At 37.7% G+C, this 25,369-nt stretch overlaps 1 protein-coding gene across 2 annotated transcripts in view; it reads left to right on the top strand.

Annotated features, from left to right (window-relative positions):
* LOC122971713 (zinc transporter ZIP11-like) overlaps nucleotides 1–25,369 on the top strand; it is a 132,874-nt gene that overhangs the window by 13,990 nt on the left and 93,515 nt on the right. For both annotated transcript variants that reach the window (XM_044338455.1, XM_044338456.1), the window contains one exon: nucleotides 8,589–8,747. In XM_044338455.1, the coding sequence (XP_044194390.1) occupies nucleotides 8,589–8,747 (159 nt within the window). The remainder of the gene's footprint in view (nucleotides 1–8,588; nucleotides 8,748–25,369) is intronic.

The following is a 25,369-nucleotide window of genomic DNA, read 5'->3' as shown; positions in this document are numbered from 1 at the left end:
TTTCATTGTTGACTAATCTGTAGACTATTTTCTCGATCAATTGATTCCATAGAATGTCAGAAAATGGTGAAAAAAACAGTCCACAATCCAAAGATATTCAGTTTACTGTCATAGAAGACTAAAGAAACCAGAAAATATTTACATTTAAGAAGCTGGAATCAGAGAATTTTACATTTTTTTCTTAAAAAATGACACAAAACGATTAATTGATTATCAAAGTAGTTGGTGATTAATTTAAGTTGGCAACTAATCAATTAATCGATTAATTGTTGCAGATATATATGTATATATATATATATATATATATATATATTGATCAGCATATTTTCTCAGTGTCAATGGTGTCAGTGTCATTCACTATCAATATGATTATACAGTATATGAACCTTTTGAACTGATCAATTCCACACTGTCTGTGGAAAGTACTTTACATGAATTGATTCTAATGTCAAATTGTGATTGACTTCTACGAATATATGTATGTATGTGTCTTTTTAAGTTTCACTCTATCATCAGGTCAAAAATATGATTTGTCCAACACTTATGGTTTATGACAGATACTTAATAAATAATAAATGACATTCCCATCAGCCTTAGCTGTACTTGTACTAAGATGGTGAACACAGTAAACATTACACTTGCTAATCATAAGCATGATAACATTGACATTGTGGGCGTGTTAGCAGTCTCACAGAGCCTCTAGCATAGCTGTAGACCGTGAGGTCATTTTTTATCGAATGATTTCCCATCATTCCATGAAAACAGATTTGAGGGCATCACTGAATACATGTGTTTTACTGTTTAATTATCTGTGATGATATGGCCACATTTATCACTACTGATTACAAGGCAACTTATCTGCTATTGGAATTGATGTCCTTGGTTTACATGTGTATTGGTCAAAGTTCTTCAGCCAAATATAAAAATAACCAGCACTAAGGAATTTTCCCTTGACGACTGAGGGAGACCTACAGAGAAAAGAAATTGTGAAGTATTGAGGTAAACGCTTAAATTAAATGATGGTTGAAGTGCAGGATGAGAGCGATTAGTTGAGAGATGTGGACAGGAACCAAGGGATGAGATCGATTTAAGATTGGAAGAGAGAGATGAAGTGGGAGAATGTGGCTGGTTTTGTACATTATTAGCTCCTAGATGGACAGAGTCATGACAGATGGAATAGAGGAGATGTCAGGAAGGAAGATGAATTGATCAGAGAGGGAAAATGGATGTAGGTGTCCTGCCCTTAGTGGGTGGTTTTGCACTGACTAGGGAATACAGGCCATTAAAACAGAGTGATGAAACTGGCAACATACTTGAAATGAGAGGATAATCTAAGCTGGAATCCCCTTGAATCTCAGTTTAGTCTAATCTTTTTTCTGGAAAACCAGTGGGGTATGGACAGAGAAACGGTATAGATAGTGGGATGAAAAAAAGTAGTCTTTCTTGCTTGTGCTATTTGCCTCACGTGCCAAGTACTTCACGGAGCCAGTTAGTGCTCATTTTGTAATATAGGACTTCTGTGTGGGGCAGTAATCAAGTTGTTTTATGGCTATCCTTATCATGGCAATCCACTACATCTATCCAGCCTATTTCTCCATTTGCCACAGGCTGTGATTAGATGATAGAGACACTACCCACCGCTGGTGGAAAAATACTGCAGTTATTTTAGAAACTGGAAGAACTCAAGCATTCAATGAATGCAATGAATCACCCTTAGGAAAGACTATAGCTCATGATTTATTTGTGCTTCACACAGCAAAGGGATGGAACTCATCAGCATGATCTTCAAACTTAGTTTCAATTTTTGCACGTCCTGTAATTCAATCATTTCATCTAACTATAAAGCAAGGACTCTATCTGTCTGTCTGTCCTTAGCATATCTCAAGAACCATACAGCGTCGAGTGCAAGCTCATTATACTCATTATAACTGATAAATTATTTAGAATTATTACATTTTGACAGAGCATTTCTTTTTAAACTGGGGCAGCTTTTCTAGCCTTTAAAGTACTCGTTCAGCAGCTCAGAAAACAGAACAGAACATTTATTCACTATTAGAGTACTTTTTTAAAATTTTTTATTTATAACATCTGTGTATAATGAATGTTAGTTTCTTTCATGTTGTTGGTGTATATAATCATTCACACCTCACATCAACAGTATTAGTATCAGCCTGTTGCAAACAGGCACGTTTTGAATGTGCGCTGCACTACTTTGCTTAACGTCAGGGTGTGGGGCGAAGATAACATTTCAAAACATCCAATTATGCACATCACATCAGAAAAAGCATTACAGTTAAAGAAGTTGTCAGCATTACTTTTTCTCAAAAATATTAAGTCATTTTTGGCTTTATACTCCAGCATGTTTGATTTGAAGTTGATTAGTGATGAGGTTAAAAATGCTAGCTTTCAGCTTTAATTTGAGGGAATCTCCAACCTCATCCGATAATCCTATCCATCAGAATTCTCTCTAGTAACCATGGAGAGGATACTAGCAGTGCTAGAGGCTTGTGATTTGCACAGTTTAACTTCTTTTATCTTTAATAGCAGCAATTACAATATGATTATAGATTTAGGCAGAATGCCATGAATATTAAAATGATATTCTGATCTTTTAGTATAGAAATAATAATCATGATAATGGTTTCCGATTGCTGTTTTCACATGATTCTCCCCTAAATGCCTGTGCTAATGCATGCAAATGCAGATCAATTCCAGCTCTTTCATATGTGTAATAACAGGAACATTTTTTCTAGCTCCGTATATCTACATTTAAAAATAGTTGCAAAAGGCTTGTAGTTGGCCCTGAGTGAGATAACAAAGCAGTAATTGGGTGCTGGCATCTGTGTTAGACAGGTGCTTCAATAGCCTTGAGGCTCTGTTGAATTCAGAGTTAATGAGTGAGACTGTTGGAGATTGTGGAATGGACTTGGGGTTTTGATGCTGGAAATGCAACTTAGAAAGAGGAAGCATAAGGGATGAAAGAACAAACGTTCTTTTATGATAAAGGAAGGAGAGGAGGAAGAAAGAATATTGCAGATAAAGTCAGAGGCAAAGTAAAGAGACTGAAACAACGTCTTATAAGTGGATGAGTCAACCTTTTCTTTACTTTACTGTTTCAGTGTTGATGCAACATCCCTCCTTGCTCTGCTTCAGAGTGCCAGACGTATTTTGCCTTTTTTTTTCAAGTATTGAATTGTATTTGGTTGTGTTCTTACTGAAAGCTTACATTCTAAGTCTGAGATATCTGCTCATATTTGCGTTTTTTGTGAACAACTGTCTCATCTTTTCTAGTGTTTCTAGTGTTTTCTAGTGTTCAATGTTATGACCAATATGAGATGGCAGCATTGACCAAATGAAGCATGGCGGAATCCTAATAAAAAAAACAGTTTTGTGCACACACTACTACTTGTAAACATATTTTGATTATAATGTCTGCCTCTGATTTTTAATGTTTCCACTGTTGAGTCTTCCATTTTAAACCCAGCTATAAGCTCCCGTGGGGTCAGAATAATGACTTGTCTCGCGTGAATGAAGGAAGATTTACTTTGACATTCAAATCCTCACAAAGTCAGATTTCAGTGTTTGAATACACAAAAGGCTATCATACAGTATACCCATCTCTACAAAATTGCCTTCTGAGTTGCAGCTAGCGCGCGCGCCATTCAAGTTGGGCTCAGAAAAATTAGATTTCTTGTCTCTCTCTACCCTCTAGTATCACAGATCAGCAAGGCTGATAGGGGTGTTCTTTGTAGGGTTAAGTGATGTCATGTTATTACAGCATTTCTGGATATTGAAGTTCAAATATTTCACATTGTTCCCCCTCATTGGCATTTGGAACTGCCAACATGTGAAATTGCCTATTTCAGCTTTGAACCTTCCATATATTAAAGAGCCACCCACATTTTTTGATGAAACATAAAACTAAATTCTGTTTCAACCATATTGTTATTGGCCTAAACCATTCCTTGTGTCCTCAGAGTAAAACATATACCCTTTTATCTTTCTCTTTGACCTAAGTAGGTCTCAAAGCATGAGGTACATTTTCGGGCTGCTCAATAATTTACAATGATTGTGGCTGCATGAACCCATCAAGAATTTAGATCCCAGTTAGACTATGGTGGCAACAACAGTTGACACAACAACCATGACACATTTCTAGAGTCATATTGAATTTTTTTGTAAGTAGCTTCAGTGAGGGGATTGTGAGACAATTTATCATGTTGCAATCAATGAAAAACACATAATCAGTGTAAACACTGACTATATTTAATCATTGCAATTAACATTTTTTGTAAAATTATTGATTCTATTCCCTTGGCCACTTGCAATAATCAGGACAACTAATGTAGGAAATGGAATTAGAAAATGTTTTTCTCTTTTATTGCACTGTTATGTTGTACTAATAGAATTTGCAATGGGGTTGCTGGGTTTTATCAAAGGAATAGTTCAGCAGCTTGGAAAATATGCTTATTCCTTTCTTTGCAGAGAGTGGTGTCAATCATCTCATCTAAGTCTTGACTAGAAAGCAAAATAAGTGCATTTCTTAAAACATCAAAAACCATTGCTCTACTTTGTAGCTTTTTGTGTCATATGCATGGCTATATTCTTTGTCCAAAAATATAATTTCGTAAGACTGGTTTGGTCTAAAGGCCCTGTAAATTAGATTTATGTTTTTCTCTTAAAATATTGTATGTAGGAGATGGCTTGATGTCAAAATCTATCAGATAATTTTCCATGATATCAACATTTGTCCCATTTCTTAATAGTAGTGATGGTAATTAATTAACTTGATTGATTGGCCAGTCCTGTAGAAGAATTAAATCATGAATTCCCACACATGCAATTACATTTGACATTTGCATCATTCTATTTTGTGTGCTATAGGGGCTTGGCAGCTGTGACAGCAGTGTGTTAAATTGGCGCTTTTATGTATGCCCTGAATTGTTGCTAATTAACATGTAGATTGCTCCCCACCTTGACATAATTGGCACAGAAGTACATGATGTTCTCCAGATTGCACAACTGGGCGCTTGACTGGTAGATGACGGAAAGTGAATACATAGAGAGCTGGTGTGGAAGATAAAATAATCCCCCCCCAAAAGTGTTCTTTTCAGTGATTATGGGTTATGCCCCTGGTGCGTCCAGGCATGACGCCGTGTTGAGAAAATGAGCAAAGTCTTTAACAAGTTTCCAGGTTACACAAGAACAGATATGGCGACAAAAACTACAATTTTATGGAAATTATCTGTATGGTTGGAACCAGTTGCTGTGTTTGACCAACCATATCACTCACGTAAAACTACCTGCTATAATTGGAAAGTAAGTGAGGTGGAACAGCATAGAATGGGAACCAGCTTTGCAATTATTAATCAGGCTGATTCTTCTACTACTATAAGGAGCCTAATTATGCCTCTAAATCCAGTGCTCCCATTAAGTCAGTGTCCAGCACTCTGTTTTGAAGAGTATGTTAAGATTGAATTCCAACCAGGATACAGCAATCAGCTTCCCTTACAAATTCCTTCCTCTCTGGTAAAAGTTTTTCCGATGAGAAAAATCTGTAAATGTACTAACTGGTTGGTTTTAAAATGGATATTCATTCAGTAAATGGCGCAAGACTGAATGATGCTTCTCCAGGCTGCATGTAAACCAACATACATGGGTATTATTAGGTGAAATTCAAGTGCTTGTTACTTTTATCCCTGTGCAAATATGAACATATTTCTTCTTCTCCATTTCCAACCTGCCTCACTACAGAAAGTTGGAGCAACCAGTCAGCATTTTTGAGGAGCAGGGCTACACAAACCTAGGGTTACCAAAAACATCCTTCTCCGAAGATACATGTTTATATGTATCTTTGCAGAACTCTAAGTCAATCCTTAAAGGGAACAGTGACTATATCTTCAGATCAGATCAATCAACAGAGATTGATGGTACGATTAGAAATATTCTCTCAAAAATGTGAATCCTTTATCAGAATTAGATCAGATTGCACATCAATTTTTAAAGGTTTGGCTTCTGTCTCTAAGATTAATTATTTATTTTGTGAGGATATGTGTACAGTTATTGCACAGTCAGTGTTAATTTATCTCCTCTCTACTTTTGGTCATTTACTTATTTTGGTTACTATTTTTATTATGGTTTCTTTATAGGGCTGGGCCCAGTATCCAATATTCACAGTAATACCAGTATACATCTTCATAGCTGACTAGGCCACAGGTTTTCAGCTTCCAGTTCCATTTTGAGCCAAACCACATGAGCTGCAATCAACTTTGACATTGTTATACTCTGTCTGATTGACATACAGTACTGTGCAAAAGTTTTTGGCAATTTAGATGTTTAGATTCTTTTCCATATTGCAGTACCATCTGCATCTGATTGGTCCCAAATTTATTCTGCTGATCCCAAACATACAGCCAGAGTCATAAAGAACTATCTTCATCGCCAAGAAGAACAAGTAGTCCTGCAACAGATGGTTTGGCCCCCACAGAGCCCTGATCTCAATATCATGGAGTCAGTCTGGGATTACATGAAGAGACAGAAGTAACTGAGACGCCTAAATCCACAGAAGAACTGTGGCAACTTCTCCAAGATGCAGGAACAACCAACCTGCCAAATACCTTGAAAAACTGTGTGCAGGTGCACCAAGCAGAATTGGTGCTTTTTTTTAAAGGCAAACCATGGTCACAGCAAATATTGATTTCATTTACTGAACTTTGTATGAAGTAAGTAAATAAATAAAAACTATACCTGGCTTATTTTTGAAAACATCCCCACTTTATTTTTAGTGCCTAAAACTTTTGCACAGTGCTATACCTGACTAGGCTTGATGTGATGTGATAAAAATTTGTATATCATTATATCACAATATTAACAATATTGCATGTTGACATAGTTACGTACAACAACAATACACATAGCTAAAAATGAATGTAACGTTGCTGCTGGCTCCACTGTGAAGGATTTAGCCCAGTTAAAAAGGGGACTTTGGTAGAGATTTGACAACTTAAAACGTAGAGAAAAGAACAAACGCGCACCCAATATGGTTTGCATTGAGCTGAAGTTAATTTAGAATTTAGGATTGATCAACTTTACATTGTCGATCTGTAAGTTATATTAAATTTTGACACTGCAAAAATACCTTTCAATATTGTAATATTAAATTTTATATTATGTATTACTGTATATAGGTCATATCACCCACTCCTAGATTCTTAGCCAGGTTCAGTTTCTACTAAGGATTTTTTTCTCTCTGATCTCTTTGCCCTACTTCTGTTACTTGTGGAGAGATGAAAATGCCAAACAAATACAAGTTTATATTCCTCACTTTGTGTCTTTTTAATCCAACATTCTGCTTTTACCTCTATAAGTCTGTTCTCTTTTCTTGGTTTCTACCTTACGCAGCAAACTAGGGTTTGAGCTTGGAATAGATACACAGAGAATATTTCACATTCATGCTATGTAAATATGCGCTAAAGTACGTGTGAGTTGTTTTTTTAACTGCCAAGAGTCCACATTGGGGCAAATCTATATGGACAGGTTTTAGATTAGGAACAGGATGGGATCATTTTGGAAAGTAAGGAAAGGATCATTTGTCCTTGGCAATGGTGAGGTTGTGATTGCTGTCACAATTCATCATGAATTACACAATAATGAAACTGAAGAATTTACTATAATTCACATATTTTCAGCTTCCAGTTCCATTTGCAATCAACTTTGGCATTGTTATACTCTGTTTGATTACTGTCTGGATAGGCTTGATGCTTGTGGTACACTACTTTCAAGTGCTGGAAGTGACTGCAGCCTAACAATATGCTGCCATTACTTTTGATTGCCAGGGCTAAGCACAGACTTGTGTTTCGCATTTACAATGCTAATACTATTCAAGGAAGCAACTATGAAAACTCAAACAGAATAAAAATTGGCATGTGGCAACTTTTTAAGTGCTCAACAACAGATGCAGGTATTTTGTGTGCATACATGCAGTTGGAAAAGGCATACTAGTGTGTTCAGGGATACAGAGCCCTCATGTCTCTATTTAGACTTTGACAGGTGATTAAAAACAGACTAGGCTTCGGAGTGAAAAATGTTTTCAGGAGGAACTGGCTATGGATGTTGACTACACTGGACACATCCAAACATGGACACAGGTGCACTCGTGCAAACTTAAACCTTAAGCCTCTAGTTTTGAGGGCGGTTAACATTAATGTTCATTGGCAGTATAAAACTGAACATAATGTTTTTTCAATTGGAAAAGTTTCAAGTTTACCACTTATATTCCACAGATGCATCAGCCTTTGGCCAGATGAAATAACTTTTTCCTAAAGACATTGATACTTGACAGAAAAATCTAGAAAACAGTGAATGGGACATTTTATTAATAAGTAGACCTTGTCAATCCTACACCTTTTAAATCGACTCATTTTACAGTATATCATCATTAAGTTGTTTTTAATTCACCCTTTCATGTACTGGATGATAATTAATCTTGACATTTCTATTAGCTCACCTTTTGTAACCTTCAGCCTTAACAACCTTTTGTTTTTTTATTTGGTCTTAAGTTTCCTTCTCCCTTTTCTCACCTCTCTCAGGTAATGTTGGCTGCTTCCTATTGGTCGTTGCTGGCACCGGCAATTGACATGGCTGAGGATTCTGGGAAGTACGGCTCATTTGCTTTTGTGCCTGTGGCTGTGGGATTCACACTTGGGGCAGCCTTTGTTTACTTCGCTGACCTGGCCATGCCCTTGCTGGTAAGAACCTGATGTAGAAATGTCCATAAACACAGTTTATTCTGCACTTAAGAACATAAGAATAGTGTTTGTAATGGTATGTGAACACTGAATGTAGCAGGTGCACATCTGTCTATATGTTAAAAACCTTTTTTGCTCAATAAGTTACTGTTAACATCTGTTCTATGTCAGTGATTATTACCTCATCATGTATGGAAGGAAATATTGATGATTGATTAGGTAAAAGTAAGGCGGTAAAGAGAAAAATAGTCATAGTCATATATAAATCTTTTATGGAAGATCTATGTAGAGAAACAAAAGAAAAAAGTCTCAACAATATAACCTTTATTTAATTATGTAAGTCCTTTTGAGATTAATTGCCCTATTTTAATTGTGTAAGCTCAACAACCATTGCAAATTGGTAGGTCTTGGGCACACGGGTTGTATGAGCATCTCCAAGTGCATCTGCTATTCATATATGCTCAGCAGTATAAAGCGCAAAAGAGCTGAGTGCAATATTTGTAATATAAATAGTAAAAAGAATTGGTCCAAGTATGAAACTTTGTGGGACACCTTTTTGTACTTAGCAAAAATTTAGACTGAGCAATACATACTCTTATACACTGTCTGTTCAGGAAGTAGTCGCTGAACATGCTGTGAGCACTATGACCGAATTCTTTGGATGCTAATTTATTTAGAAGCATGAGGAATTTGGTAGGATTTAACCAGGAGCTAGACATAGAGTATAGGTTGTATACTGAGTTAGTTGTTCTTACTGATGAAGTACATTTAAAGGACCAGTGTGTAGAATTTAGTGGAATCTAGCGGAATGGACTTGGCAGAAATGGAATATAATATTCATAAGTGTGTTTTAATGAGTGTATAATCACCTGAAAATAAGAATTGTTGTGTTTTCATTACCTTAGAATGAGCCTTTATATCTACAAAGGGAGCGGGTCCTTTTCCATGGAGCCCACTATGTTGCACCGCCATGTTTCTAAAGTAGCCCAGAATGGACAAACCAAAAGCTGGCTCTACAGTGGGCCTGTCTTGTCTTTCGACAAGTTTTCTTGTGGAAACAATCTGAAGTTTTGAATTAGGGGTGTCCTCAATACAGTTGATTGGACAATGATCGCTAATGCCCAATGAAAATACACCACTGGAAGAGTATTTGTGGGCTCTTGGATAAGAATATGTCAGTGAATGCTGATTTAGTTGGATCTCTCTGATTTGTATGAGTGGGGGTCAGATCAAGATCTGCACAAATAGATTTCAGAGAGTTCGAGTCTGCAGACATTTTAAATTTAAGTCACAGAAAATAGCCCTTTGTGAGGCAGAGAAAGGGGTCGGCTGCTCAAAGATAACCACATAGCCTCCAATAGAACAGAGGGTAGCTGATTTACACCCATAATAGTAAAAGACTCATTTTGGTTAAATTCTGTTTTCAGTATTAATTGTTCAAACTGTTTTGGAATAGAAATGCTAAATCTACCACTTATCATATCTAAAAATATTAGTCATCTAAGCTAACTGCATCATCACTAATAGATTTTTTTAACCAAGTTTAAGATATTAAATTGGCAGGAGCACTGTAATTTATACAAATATAGTGCATTTTGCTCATAATGCGATGGGTATGCTTAAGCCCAAGACCTCTCTTCTTTTTAAGCACAGCAGGAATAATTGAGGAATTTGGAGTAGGATCCTCAATAAAAGCAGGACCACAAAATAATTTGATGATAGTAGGTTTGCTGAAACATTCCTCATTTAGTTTACTGGGGCTGTTGTAAACAGATTTACATGGTGGGAGCATTTTCTGAAATGTAGGCCTGAGACCATCTTTCCTGGATGTACTCATAGCAGGGATGATATGCGTGAGGTAAACATTGAAAAATGCTCTTTGATAGATGCCCCCTGGGGTCAGTCACAATCAATAGATAAAAAGTGTTTCATGTCTGCTGTGAGCTGCCTTACACCTACATCTATTTGGGTCAGTTCCATGTCTTCTGTGGAGATTTACTCTCTTCCAGAGTTAATCATCAATATATCCATATCCAGTGGCAGTGCAGACATTCAATAACCATAAGTGCAAGCTAAAGAGACGACTGAAATGTTCACTGCCTCTTCTCACAGTCGGGAAGGGTTCTGGAAAGAATCATTTTTTTTACAAGACACTCGAGGGTCGTTGATAGTAACTCAAATTCTTATTACAGTTTTGAAGTTTTTGTTGACGTTACATCATTTGTCCCTATCTAACGATCACTGTGTGAATAGAAGGACACATTTCAACAGTGGTCGAGGCCTGTTCAATAATGTCAGCTATTTACTACCAGAAAAACAGAGTGAAACAGAACCAGTGAACTCAACAACCCTAACGATGGAGACACTTATCACCCTGATCTGCAGCTGATCATCAAGATATCTTCTGTTATACACATCAAGATTGTGATGAGCTGCCTGGTAAGACGATACAGAGTCTGTTGCAGTCGTAGGGATCATAGGGATCAGAGATTATCCTGGTTTAAATGGGACATTCTGTACATTTGCTATGAATGAGTGGAGCACAGCCCATAGACTGTAGGATATTGTTGAGGCTGAGTGTCAGTGTTTCCTTCCAAAGATGAAGGGGATAAAGTCCACAAATGCTTGTGTTTGGGAATGGCAGTGTCAACTCGGATTGGGAGGGCTGAAACATTTCTTGCAGATGATGTGATGTTTGCATTGCATTTAGAAATGTCAAATGAAGAAAGTGAAGGAATGTCATTCTCCAACTCAGCTAGGGATCAGCAAAGAGAGGGTGACACTGTTTTCTTTTTGGCTCTCACCACTGGGGCTTGTCAGGTTGAAGGATTGTATGAGCAATCGGAAGATGTCCAGATGTTTGTAGTAGTATTTGTAAGTTTACTTTGATGCTGCAGTAATGTCTCTGTCCATTTTTCAAGAGACTGCAGCTCTGATCTGAAGCGAGAAAGCTTACGGCAGATACCATTTGTGTTCGGCCAATGCACCCAGTCTCTCAAATCCTCAACTAGGAGATCACCCGAGCTAGGTAGTTGGTAGTGGGAAGCATAGGCGGGTTCTCGGCAGGCAATTCTCATTAGACAAGTGTGCAATCAGACTGGATATAAGGTGTAAGATGTCATAAAACACATAACAGTCTGATAAAATCCAATAAGAGAGGTTTAAAATGAGGTCAAAAGGATCTTTGATCTTTAAGTAAAACCAAGAAATACAGCTCTCAAGCTTGGCAAACCTGGCAGCTGTCAAACCAGCAACATGATAATGTAGAGGTGGAGACAGTTCAACGCGACAAGGTAGAGCCATTGTGTTATTATCAAGAGAACTAGAAGTACATGTAGACAAAGACAATGAGAAAGACAAAGACAGGTGCAATGAGGACTAGACTCACACATACTCATGATCTCATTTGATCCCTTGGTGGGATATTTGGTCATTACAAGAGCAAAGAATGTGAAGGAGGGAACGGATGGTAAGGCTTTGTGTATGTCACAATGACAACTTGCACTATTGGTGTGCACTTGTCCAGTTCCTCATGACTGAATCTGTGACTATTAAGTGTGTAATATTTAGGCATTTGATACATGCTTAAAATGACAGAATAATTGACAAAAAGAAACAAATGTCTATGTGCACTTTAGGGTTACATATCGTGTTGAGGGCACAGATTATCTGTCTGCCTCCGTCTAACAAGAAACAATTGGATGTTACTTGAGATGATTCAGTGTTATTGTTACACTGAACAAGACTGTCCTTGGTTCAACTTTTCCTTTGTTTGTCTTTTATATGGCTTAGATAATGGCATAATTGCTACTCAGAGCAACCACTGGTTGATGAATAGAAAACAAGAAAGGAAATTAGTCTGGGCCAAGTAAAATTCTTCTTGAAGGACTGATCAATATGCAGTTGCCTGCTGCACTTGCTGGCATGTCTTGTAGAGATACAGTAACACTTTAAGAACTGGATACTATACAGCCTTTTGTCTTTGCATATTCTTAAAGTTTCTCGCTAGTGAAAGTATTTTTACTTGTAAACCTTGATTCTTCACATAAGAGTGCAGCAACCATGATTTTTTTTTTTTTTTTGATAGTTGAGATCACAATTGTCAATCATGAAAAATGTGCGTAATGTGAAATGTGTGCATAATAACTTACAAATATGAGGAATTTCCAGATCTAGTACAAACAAAACTGAATAAGCCTTCAGATTCATGGTCGATTAGTAACCTTATCCTTTACTAAAGATGTTCTTTGTGTTAATATATTCATACAACAGTAGTACAGTAGAGGATGGGGGTCAATAATAGATAATAAAGGTTTTAATTTGTATGTGAAAAAAAATTCATAAATCTGAACTCATAATTGGATAAATTGAGATGTCACCCTGACCTCCATTCCATTTTCTATCATACTACTACATATCTCAAATCTGAAGGTTCTTGTCAAAGGCAGTACTTTTTCTCATTTTCTTTGCTGTGATTAGTATATAATTACATGGTCCTCTTTTAGGAAACTTCCTACAAAATTACCATTTATAAATTAATGATCTGCTTTCAAGGTTATTATTAGGAAGTCATGGATCCAGAAACTAATATGTTACCTGAAATTATTACAAAAGTTGTGTTAGTGACTTGGGACTGTCACATTCATTCCAACTTAACAAAATGTGTTTTCTGAAAGAGAAACAGTTTCGAAGTAGAGGTTAGCTCTGTAGAGCCTCTTGATGTTAAGATGCTACTAGGACTGTAGTATTCAAGTCCGGTCTGGGTCTTGAGTCCTGTCTCAAGATGTTCTTTTTTATTATCTTGGAATTGTCTGATACTCAGGGGTGTTTTGACTGGTCTCTATCTCAGTACTCAGTCTCGCCCGTTAAGTGTCTTGTCTCGTCTAGTTTAGTCTTCTCATTTCTTTCCCTCTCTCCCTCTGCTCCAGTGCCTCTTGTTGTGCATGTGTGTACAACCCTGTCTAAATTATACCACATTTGCAGGCATCAAAATGCAAAACAATATCTTTAAATATGCCTGTGGCACTACGAGCCTTACTCACTCCTTAAGAATACGTGACAGTAAAGTTACTGGCAGGAGAAGTCTGCCTGACGTGAGCAGCGCTATCATTAGCAGCTAACATGTCCAAAGCACACTGGTCCCGAACTCCTCCTGGTTTAAGATAATAACTGAATCCCCAAACTGTTTTATTTACAAGGACATGTGCCAATATAACATCGCTGATATAACAATTTAGATCAAGGATATATGGATAAGTCAGCAGCCTTTCATTGAAAATTCCTTTCCAGGCATGGGGACTGGCCTAGAAGTTCCTTGATGTATCACTACCCATGATGCATATTGATATTTCCTTTGTAGTTATTCTAAACAATACACTTTTGATCATGAACAGCAGAAAATATAAACTCTGGAGTGTTTGTATTGTTACAAATACATCTGTATTGTTTTTGCATCAGACCATTGACTGTATTTAGCTAGGTATCAAATCATCTGTTTGATCAAATACCGTGATCCGTATTCCAACAACACAACCCCCCTGAACCCATACAAAAAAACTTACACCCAAAAAAAATTTTAGACAATTTTTTTTTTTATTCAGTAAATTTTATTTTCCAACATTAAGGTTAAATGCAGATGATTTGCTGTTTTTCTTTGACATATGACAGTACATTGAATATTTTGAAGACATCACTGTGCGTGCTGAGAAATTGCGAATGCTGTTTTTTTGCTATTCTTCAACATTTATTTTATCGACTCAATGATTGAGAAAATAATCTGAAGATCAAAAATGAGAATGATCAATAATGCTTTATATTAAGGTCCTTGTAATAAGCGTTAGTTAATAGTAATAAGGGCCTTATAAGATGCTTATTAACATGTGTTAAGACTATAACTGTTAATAACATCATAACACGTTTATTGTTAGATTATTGGACATTTATAAGCACTTACTAGAAACTTGTTAACAATTTATAGACTGCGTTAATAGAAGCCTTATGAGTTTCTTATAATTGTTTATAATATCATTACAAACACAGTTAGAGTTTAACTAACTTACCAATTATGCCATTGTTAAACCTTTACTAAGCTTTTTTTTGCTGCTTTATTAAAGTTTTAAAAAATTTATTATTCATTTATTAGCAGTTAACTGTTATTAACAGTTAATGAAGCTTTTTGCAGCTAGCAGATCTAAAGTGAGAACAATGCCTTGTTAGAGTTAATAAATCCTTTACTATGCACTTATTAACAGTCAACTATGCTTTTCATAGCTCCCCCATCTGGAATGAGTACTACATGTTGTTAAGGTTGATAAAATGTTAATAAAAAATATTTTAGCGGTGAAGCACAGTGAAAGACAGTTACTACATTCATGATTCAGTTCAATTTGAGCAAGGTCATTGTTATTTTAGCAGGATTATCTGTGCAGCCCTTCTTGACAATTTTGATTCATTGCCCCTTGGCAGCTGAATGAGTCAGTTAACTGAGAGCACTGATACATCTCAATATTTAAAAAAGATGTACAATTTCAAAAAATTTCAAAAAATATATATAATAATTGCTTTTCTGACCATTTAATAAAAAGAAAAATGCTATTGTTCCATCAAAATGTTGCATAGATCAACAATGTCGGATGATTGCATTAAAACATCTCTGAGCCCTGCTTCTGATCGGGTTTAACAGAGCGCAGGACAGGGAGAGATGGGACCGAGAGAGACAGAAATATGATGCAGCCACTACGGTCGGAGCAGCAGAGAACAGCTGTTGCCTTAAGCTCCTGCAGTCACACCAGGACAGCAGCAATGACACGAGTTACATATGAAGGAGCGGCTGACACATCACCGTCATGCACTCTCATACAAGATGACACACACTCATATAAACACAACGCACACACACACAATCTACTGAGAGTGATAACTGAGAGTGAAGGAAGACGATGATACATCTCACCTATACATTCACAAACAAGCTGGTGCACACATACCTAAAGAAAGCATGTTTATGCCTTTTGTATTGTCTTTTGGTCAACTCGAGTCTTCAGGCTTAAAGTCCCTGTTAGTAAATTAAGTATTTAGTAAAAAGTATTTCTCTGTAACCTCAGATATTAATAACTAAATGCAATGATCACAATAAAAAAACAAAAACCATTTCTTAAGGTATTGATATTTCTACACCTAAGCCCGCCCACTTCAAAAGATAAAAACACATGAACAGAAAGTCTCTCATGTCAAATAACCAAAACTGCTCTAACTTTGGAGGAAAATATCATGTTCATGCTGGAGCACATAGCTTGTGGTAAGAAGCTGACTGGGAAAATATGTTTTAGGGGATTACTGCTTGGTGCTGATGACCTCCCACTGATCAGCCTGTAGGTTACCTTATCTGCTCTAATTCACATTTCAGTATTCGACTGTGTTTTTAGTGTGTTTGGCATAGTGAAGTTTGGCACTTGAAATTGACAAATAGACGGGAAACAGAGGAGCTGAAGTCAAAAATGCATGAACAACAGCCAGGAGAGCTTTTCAGGTATTTGTCAATATCGTTCTTTTCTTCAAACCAGCTTTATGTTCACAATAAAATATGGCAATGCAATTCTGACTGTTCCAACTTCCCGCTCTACTCCCCTGTACTCCATTTCTACCCGTGCCAGCAATGCTGCTTTTATTTAGGCTGTGTTTAGACTTACTTTTTTTGTTTTGGAATTTACAATTTAATTTACTAGCCATTTTTTTCCAAAGCAACATATGTCTGAGAGCTGATACAAAACAAGCAAGGATCTAGTCAAGAGACAACAACATGAGTAAGTGTGATAAAGCTAAGTTCTAGTTTTTTTTTTCTGTTTTGGAAGTGTGGTTCAAATCATGCTTTATTATTTGATTATTTTAGCTACATGGTTAAAATATTGTTATTTTGTGCACATGTTGTGAATAGCGGAGCAGATGGACCCAAATGCAGAGACTGCAGGCTGAGCAAGGCTGATGAAAAACTCCTTCATTCTTGTGATGTGCGAGCAAAAAAACAAAAAGCTGGCTGAGCTGAGCAAAAAACCGAATACAGGACAAGCACGAAGAAACAGAACCGACTGACAAAACAGAAAACCAGGGCTAAGATACAAACTGGACTAATGAGCAAATATGGAACAGGTGACTGGACACAAGGCCAGGCTGGGAGCTGATAGGCTGAGGGAAACACAAGGAGCAGGGCAAGGCCGATGAGACTGATACAGGGCAGGTGTGAAGGTAACAGCAGGCTGGGGAAAAACACTGAGAGCAAGGTGGGGCTAACGAACTTGATGCACGGCAAGTGTGGAGGGAAAAATGGACTAGGGAGGAGTGCTGGAACACAGGAGGGAAACAGAGCAACAGAAAACACAATACTCTTAATACAACCCAGCATATATTAAACCGTCCAAGAATAAACATGAATATAAACCCAAGTACACCATAAGCTAACCAATAATGCAAGGCAGTCATTCAAAGATACAACTCAAATCATAAACAAGCAACACAAAGAGTCCATGACAACGCAGCTAAACTCATACATTCACTGTATAAATTTAGTTGCTTGCAAAATGTAGTATAGTCGTATAAACAAGCAGTAGAAAAAAATTTAGCACAGAAAATGAAGCGGTCAGTTTTGAAAACTTCTGATATAGACCCAGCCCTTTTCAAGTATAAATCTGGATACAGATAGAGATATTTTTGTGATAAAAAGAGATACAGATACAGCTTTGTGTTACGATCCCAATGTATAATAAGTGTGTATGTGTTATTATGCATATATTCGGTGCTGTTTGGGACTTGTTTGCACCCTTGAAATGATTGATGCTGTGTGAATGTTTTTATTCAGTCTCACAAGGTATTGGCTTGTAGTAGGCACAATCATTAGTTATATTTACATGGTAGAACTAAGTCTTGTCACGGTTTATTGCAGTCCTTTCTTCTAAAGCCACTTCCCTCATTTTGAGCTTGCTCAACTGGTGAGCTACAACACAGTTAATCTGCAGGTAATAAATAAAGAACTTTTATCACTGAAGAGATTTTGATGAAAATGTCTCATGTCAGACCAAAAAAAGAGGCTCACTGCTCTCTTACAGCTGCACTACAAGTCTACTTGGCCTTACAGGTAGCAGTTAAAAGCTAACTCAGTCATTTCCCACTTCTCCACTCTTCTCAGCAGGGGCTAATTGGGCGGGTGACCTTCCTGGCCTAAAACCACCCATGCAGCGGTTCAGTAACTGCTCTGTATTGCTAGTTTAAGGCGAACTCGGTCAGGAGGAGATCTGTGTCAGTAGTGATGAGCAAGCAAGGCTTTCTTGTAGCATTCAGGATTTTCCAGCCCATTGTGTTGAAAATGGGTTTCAGTTCTCCGGGCTAAAAGCCTTCACTATGAGCACACGTTGGTCAAAAGATTTCACAGCACGCAAGCAAATTGTTGCAACTTGTGCAATGTAGTCCTTTAAATTAAACTGGTGAGATAATGAATCACTGTTTATGCCCTGAAAAGACATAATTGATATAAAAGAATGCAATGAGATGCAGTAGAAGGCAGTTCAGCTCAGTTTTCCTGTAGCAGAGTATCTTGATGCTCACAAACAGTTTGTGGGTTGGTGCTGTCAAACCCTGATTGTCCTGAAATTATTAAGATATTGAAACCAGTCTCTGATATACTGTTGCATGATGTTATTGCCTACAAATACACCCAAGTGTAATGTTTGTTTTATCAGATGCTGCTACAAGCTGTAGTCTCTGTGGTGCAGCAGAATTTAAAAGTGTGGAGGAACAGTCTGTCAGAGCTTCCACTGAATTCTGCCAGTGCTTCTTTTTTCAGGGCAGTAAATGGGTTTTTGTGGGGAATATGTGTAATTGCTTAGTGATGGTGGATAATTGCTTCTTCTTATGTTCACCGTCACACCTATCCGATAAGAACTGTTTCCATAGCAGTACCGGAACATGGTAAAAAAAACCAGGCATCAAACTTAGAAGATTACTTATTTTATGAAGTGATAGTGCAATTTTCCCTACGTTCTTGATTCAACAAGCTTAATAGTTTACTGAAACAATGTTGCAGGACAACCTGCCAGTATACATCTCTTCCACCTCTTTGGTCCAGACTGAAATATCTCAACAGCTATTGAATTGTTATCCATGAAATTTTGTAGAGATATCGACGGTGCCCAGAAGATGAATCCTACTGACTTGAGTGATCTGCTGGCCTTTCAGCAACCACCACCAGTAGGTCAAAGTTTTCACTTATCCAGTAAAATATGTCATAGTCTACCAGATGGATTGGGACCCAATTTGGTACAGACATTCAAGTGTCTGTTCATCCTTTGATCTTTTATCTAGCGCCATCATCGGGTCAATATTATAATTTGGCTTATGATCAAATACCTGCAACACTATTGACATTGCCATCAGCCTCAGCAGTACTTTGTGTTTAGTGCTAATTAGCCAAAACTAAGATGGTGACAATGGTAAATATTATATCTGCTAAACAAAATCACAGACCTGCCAGCATCAAATGCTTGGTTGTAGACTCTTAGTCTTATTTTTTGGCAATTATCTTTGTGCTATTGGATAAATTTCAGTAATGAACAGTGTTAGGACATTTAGAAAATATATTTTGTCATCATATGAATTTAGCGCACAGCTGGATTTCATGATACTTGTTTCTTATTTTCTTATATTATCATTTATGCTATTAGAACTGCATAAGTCGTGTTTGGTCAGATTTAGAGTAATTCATAGGTGTAGCATTGCAACAGTCTTAAAAATGTGATTTGGTCTTGGAGCTATAGAAGACTACTTGCTGGCTAACACATTCTCATTGACTCCTCTGTTTCCTTGCTTCATTGTATCAGTCATGTTATTCTTCATTCTCCTCATCTTTTCCCTTACATTTCTTTGTAGCGATTTTTTGTCTACATCACTCTTTTCTACTTCTACTTCCCTGCATCTCCTGTTCATTGACTTGTCCTCTGTGTCTTTCTCAGCACATTTCCTTTTCATTTCTCCACATATTCCAACTCTCCTTCTTCTGCCCTTTCTTTCCTTGGTGCCATGGTGACAGTAGTGGAAACATCGGGCTGTGATAATGGCTAGCATGAAATCAACTGGGAACATAGGGGGTCTTCCACACACACACACAGCGGGGGGCGATCAGTGTTTGGACAGCTGCTGGTGGCACTTTTACTGGCTCCTCAACAAACATTGGAGTTGAATGAAAAGAACGATGGAGGAAGGGTAATATGGATAGAGATGTAGAGTTAGGGGTTCACAGGGAGAAGGATGGGGCGATAAGGTAATGGACAGAGGGGAGGATGAGAGAGAGAGAGAAAAAAGGAAAGAGGTTGGCAGAGAGTAGTATGGAGCTAAGAGAGCCTAAGCTTTGTGATGAAACCAGGTAACCAAGACACTGTGTAACGGTTCCAGTAAGACATTTTATCACCACTCCTATTTCCCCTTTCTTTTTCTTCCCACACATCTCTGTCTTTCTACCGTCACTGTATGGTTTTCCTAAAGGGCATTCATGTCTTTAATTTAAGTCTTGAAATGTCTGAAATACAGTAAATTGAGTTTTTGTTTTGGAACCATGTAATGCAGCATAAAGGGGACCTATGATGCTTTTCCTTATTTTCAGTCACATATGTGTATAATGTTACAATGTTGGATGTTTATATTAAATGTGGCCAAAGTGTCAAATAATGAGGTAAACATATGTAGAAGTGATCCCTGTGAACAAAAAGCCCGGTTTCAGACTGCTCTTAAAGCTCAGTTTCCAGCATTTTTTCTACTTTCAAACTGAACTGACATCAGCTCATGACAGATTTCTTCATATGGTCATCTGCTCTACGCATAGCACCCAAGTTCACTGCTCCGCTTCGCTAACGTTATTAGCATTTTTCCATTGTTTTGGGGGTAGCCACGACATGATGCCATGACTCGAGTCGAGCTGGAACGCTGTGAGAGTTTTCCATTACACAGCACGGCAAAGATAAGAAAATAAGTAGTTGGAGGTGTGCTAGTCATCTGCAGCTCTTCATCAAACATCATCATCACTGTGGCTGTGTCTGCTTGTACTATTCCTTCCTGAATTATTTCTAACTGATTGGCTGAACAAAGAGCTCCAAATATGTCCATGTTGTTGTTTTGACTGTTTTTTTTAGCACCGCTAACAAAGCTCTGCTTATTCAGTGAGGAACATGTTTCATTTCCTGTAAATTCTTCACAATAAAAGTCTCCAATTATTTAGTCATTTAAAAGCTGTTAATATGAAGCAGCAAAAGCAGGAAATGTTGGGTTTTCATCAGCTATAACTTAACATGACTCTGATGCTTGCTGCCCCTCAGGAGGCCTCTGGAAAGCTGGCCAATCAGAACAGAGTGGGCTCATTGGGAAGGGGGCCTTAAAGAGACAGGAGCTAAGATATTAGAGACAGAGGCTGAACTGAGGGGCTGCATAAAGGGCCAGTATGATAAATAAAGAGCTTTTTGGGCTGTGAATCATGCAAAGGTACTCTAGTAGAGTCCCAGAATAAAGATATAGAGCTGTAAATGAGCATCATAGGTCTGCTTTAAGTTCTTATCTTTAACTTCCAGTGGGTAGATAGATTATGAGCTGGAGAATTGAAAGCCATAAATCTCCACACCTGGAAAAGTAATTGCTCAGTAATTGATTTTGTTTGTTTGACCTCAAACATCAACCTCAAATTTTGTGGTGCTTTTCCTTTACTATAAATGTCTCCATTATAATGTCAGAAATTGCAGTATTTTAACATCTAAATCAAAGTGAACAAAAAGCACCAGATTAAATGTGCCTCTGCAATGAGGGTTTATCAATGCACTAAGTACAGAAGGGACAGGCAGTTGAACATTAATGTTAGAATGTGATTATTTGTTTTCAACTATTCACATTAGTCACACTATTCATCTTAATGACTGTGGCAATCAGAGTGGTGCATGATTAAAATAACTTCACAAGTGGAGAGGAAGGGGCAAACTGTATCTGAGTGACAGGGAACAAATGACACCACAAATGTGCTATGCTGCCTGGAGCTTTGTTTGAGTTCATTTGTGCATCCTGGAGCAATTCCCGGAGTTATGTAACTGCTATGTGGGATTATATGCTGCTCTTCATTCTGCGCATTACTTTGAACAAACAATTTGTTTCTGCATATTTGGTCTGAAACAGGCGTAAGACTAGAGCGTGTCGTATATTATACATATTATAATGCCCTCTTAGACAGATTTGTGATTTTGGGTATATAAATAAAATTGGCCTAACTTGACTTGAATACACTAGTCTTTTCACCACATAACAGTAAGGCTCTAGCTGCATTCACATTTTGTGTGTATTTTAGTTAAAAGGCTATAAAGAAGTCCTTAATTCAACTTTCCTGAAAATCTGGTCGTCCCAGTTTCTGGCTTTCATTTGTCCATCGAATGAAGTCAGAAAAAGAACAGATAAAGAGGTGCCGAGCAGGATGAAGTGGTTTTAGGAAGCAAAAGTACTGCACCTTTAGAAGAATAGATAGTGTGAGAGGAATAGTAGAGGGAACAAGGAGAGTAATGGATATACCCTGTTCCATTTACACTTATATTTTTCAAACTCTCACTTGTGTTCCTTGAATAATATGTGTGAAGATACAATGTCTGCATGCATTTGCAGAGACTGTGACGGATCTGCTCGCACTTAAATGAAATATAGCGCTTCACCTTACCAGCTACATCACCATAACAGTCGTCAGGGCAAAGGAAGAGTTGGCAGCCTGTGATGGCAGCATTGCATCATGGTATACAGTACATCACCAGATCTGTATTCCCTCTCCATAGTATACAGGAGTTACTTAGCCAAGTGGACAGTAGTAACAATGACCCTGAGCACAGCAAACACATGACATGTTCACTGTTTACCTTGTCTGGGGGATGGTTGTCTTATACTGGAGTGACTGACTGCAATGTTTAGTCATGGTTACCCAGGGTGAAAGTCTCAACCGTTGGGACTCTGTAAGTGGGACACAGCTGTTGTAAAATAACATCAAACCTGCTTTGTCTTCAAATTCTGTAGCCTTTACTCCATCAGTTTGCTTCGACTGGCAAGGTGCAGATACTTGACTGTAAAAGCTGATGCACCCCTTCAGTCTCTTGTTGACAGGTGCGTAGGAGGAAATGTCCACAGGCAAGAGAGGAGAGAACTCCTGCGCACTGTCTTTTTACTTGCAATAAACTTAATTAGAGATTCAATGTTTCGGTCTTGAGACCTTCATCAGGTAAAGCTGAGGAATAAAGAACATTCCAGACAGATATAGCAACCACCTCCTCAGGTGCACATAACACTCTAACAAAAACTTTGCGATGAACTTTTAAGCACCAGCAATAAAAACAAGAAGAAGTTCTCTGTCACATGCATGACTATATATTCTCCCAATTCACATGTCATTAAGTCAATTTTTAAAAAGCACTGGCACCTACCCGATTGACACCTACCTTTCCAGACATTTGAACTTCATATTACATCTGCCAGTCTAGTTTTAAGTCCTTTAATGACTCATTGCTGGTTACACAAGAAGAAACCAGAATCATATTAAAAGTTAAACATGTAGAAGCTGATGGAAAGTTTAGAAAATAACAGATTAAAAGAGTGGATAGTTATAAGATGGGTTTGAATTTTTCAAGTACTTTTTTCAATACTCACATACCATACACTTTATGTGTTGAAAGAGTTATTGGTTGCTTAGTCGTGCCATCCCCAAATTCCCCAGTACTCGAGATATCTTCTTTCTACAGTTTAGATGCATTCTGAAAAATTACTAAAAATTCTGCAAGTCAAAGTTAGCCAAATTAAGTGGGTATTTTTGTGCCAGCAGTTGTGTGTAGGTTTATTGCTGGTGTTTTGTGCTGGCAACTGCTCCCTCTCTGCTGCCACTCAATATGGCTAACTCAGACTGATGAAGCCTCATATTAGCTTTGCTCGAACTTTAGAGTGCATTTTTGAACGTTCTCACAGAACGGGGACTGTGGATTTTGTCCTCCATGTCTAACAATCTAGTTGCTCTTGAAAGGTATCTCTTCACGTCCAGTATGGAAACAAGGATTGACTACAGGGACTCTTTCAACTTCCTGTTTTATCCTGCTTTTTACAAATGTGAATAGTTTTCTCTTCTGACTGTGGCAGTCAAGTCCAGGATCATCCTCCTTGTCTCCTGCTCACCCTCTAATATCAGGAAACTTGCCTGTCTTCACCTGCTCAGACGAAGATGTCAGCAGGACTCCTGAGTCATGACCAGGATCCCTGCTGAGTTGAGTGGATTTGTAGTCCAACCCTTGATGATGTTCTACTGATCAATGTGCAATTCAGAGTTAGTCAAAGTTAGAGCCTTTTGTTTTGTACCTTGTGCCAGGTTCACATAAGAGAGTGAGTGTGTGTGTGTGTGTGGTTTCCACTGTCATGATCCTGTATTATGTATTGTGTGATTTCAAAAGTTCTTTTCATTATATATATTTTATGACTTTAGTTGAGTCCCGCTGGAGCCATAGACACACACAAGGCGTGTTATTGCGTAAACATCACAGCCATCTGGGAAGCCATCTTTAATGAAGTGAGAAAGGAACATGCACAAAGTCTTTGTCTGTTTGTGTCGCTCCCTCTCAAACACAAATTGGAGAAGGGTGGTGAAAAGACATGGCCTTGTTACCTTTCCTTGTTGCCTCCCTCCCACCTCTGCTGTCAAACAGCCTCCCTCAATCTCAGAGGGTCCCAGTCCTATTCTTGTTCTGACAGTACACACAGCACCTTATTACACCTCCACACAAAAGAGCCTAGCTGATTTTTTTTTACATTATTTTGCATTCAAAATGAGATATAATCAGCCTTCTGCTTGTTCACAGTGCACCATTATGTCACTGCATAATGAAGGAAATATGGCTGTTAGGAGATGTAAGACTCTGGTCCTGTTGTTTTTTAACCCTTCTATGTCGCTGTGATTAAAACACTCCTTCAATGTGGTAATGATTTACTAAGCCTTGATGAATAGTGATTGTCTGAGACAAACAATAGAGGACATTTGATCATGCAGATTCTTGATTTTCATTGTTCAGTTTATTGTTCAGTTGTCTTCTTTCTTGGAGGGAACGTTAATCTGTCTTGGGTATTTCAATACCTCGCAGAACATGATTAAATACTGCACCAAGCAATATTTTTATGTACGAAAAATAATGGTTTTGAATTAAGTTTGTAAATGTATGAAATATATTATATTTCTAGATGATAAGTAATGGCTCCTGTTGTTCATAGGAACTTCTGTGACTCTGATATTGAAAGACTAACAATGAAGAATCATAGCAACTTCGACATAAATGGAGATTTATTTACAATATTTACACACTACATACACAAGAGAGATGTGGTGGTGTTTTGGTAAGAATAACCAGAATTAAATGTAAATGAATGAGGATGAAATTTTGTTAAGAGGGCTGGTTTAAGCCAAGATATCCTGACTTTTAGTCTCTGTGGGTCCAGCTCCCAAAACACTGAATCCTACACTTCCCATAATGTAACTTGATTGCATCTTTCAGCACATGGCACATTTTTTTTAAAGAGTATATGGTTAAGAGTGCCGA

Source organism: Thunnus albacares, chromosome 20 (assembly GCF_914725855.1).
Source record: "Thunnus albacares chromosome 20, fThuAlb1.1, whole genome shotgun sequence".
Taxonomy (NCBI): Eukaryota; Metazoa; Chordata; class Actinopteri; order Scombriformes; family Scombridae; genus Thunnus; species Thunnus albacares.
The sequence above is the reverse complement of the archived record's forward strand: the minus strand, read 5'-3'. Positions and strand labels throughout refer to the sequence as shown.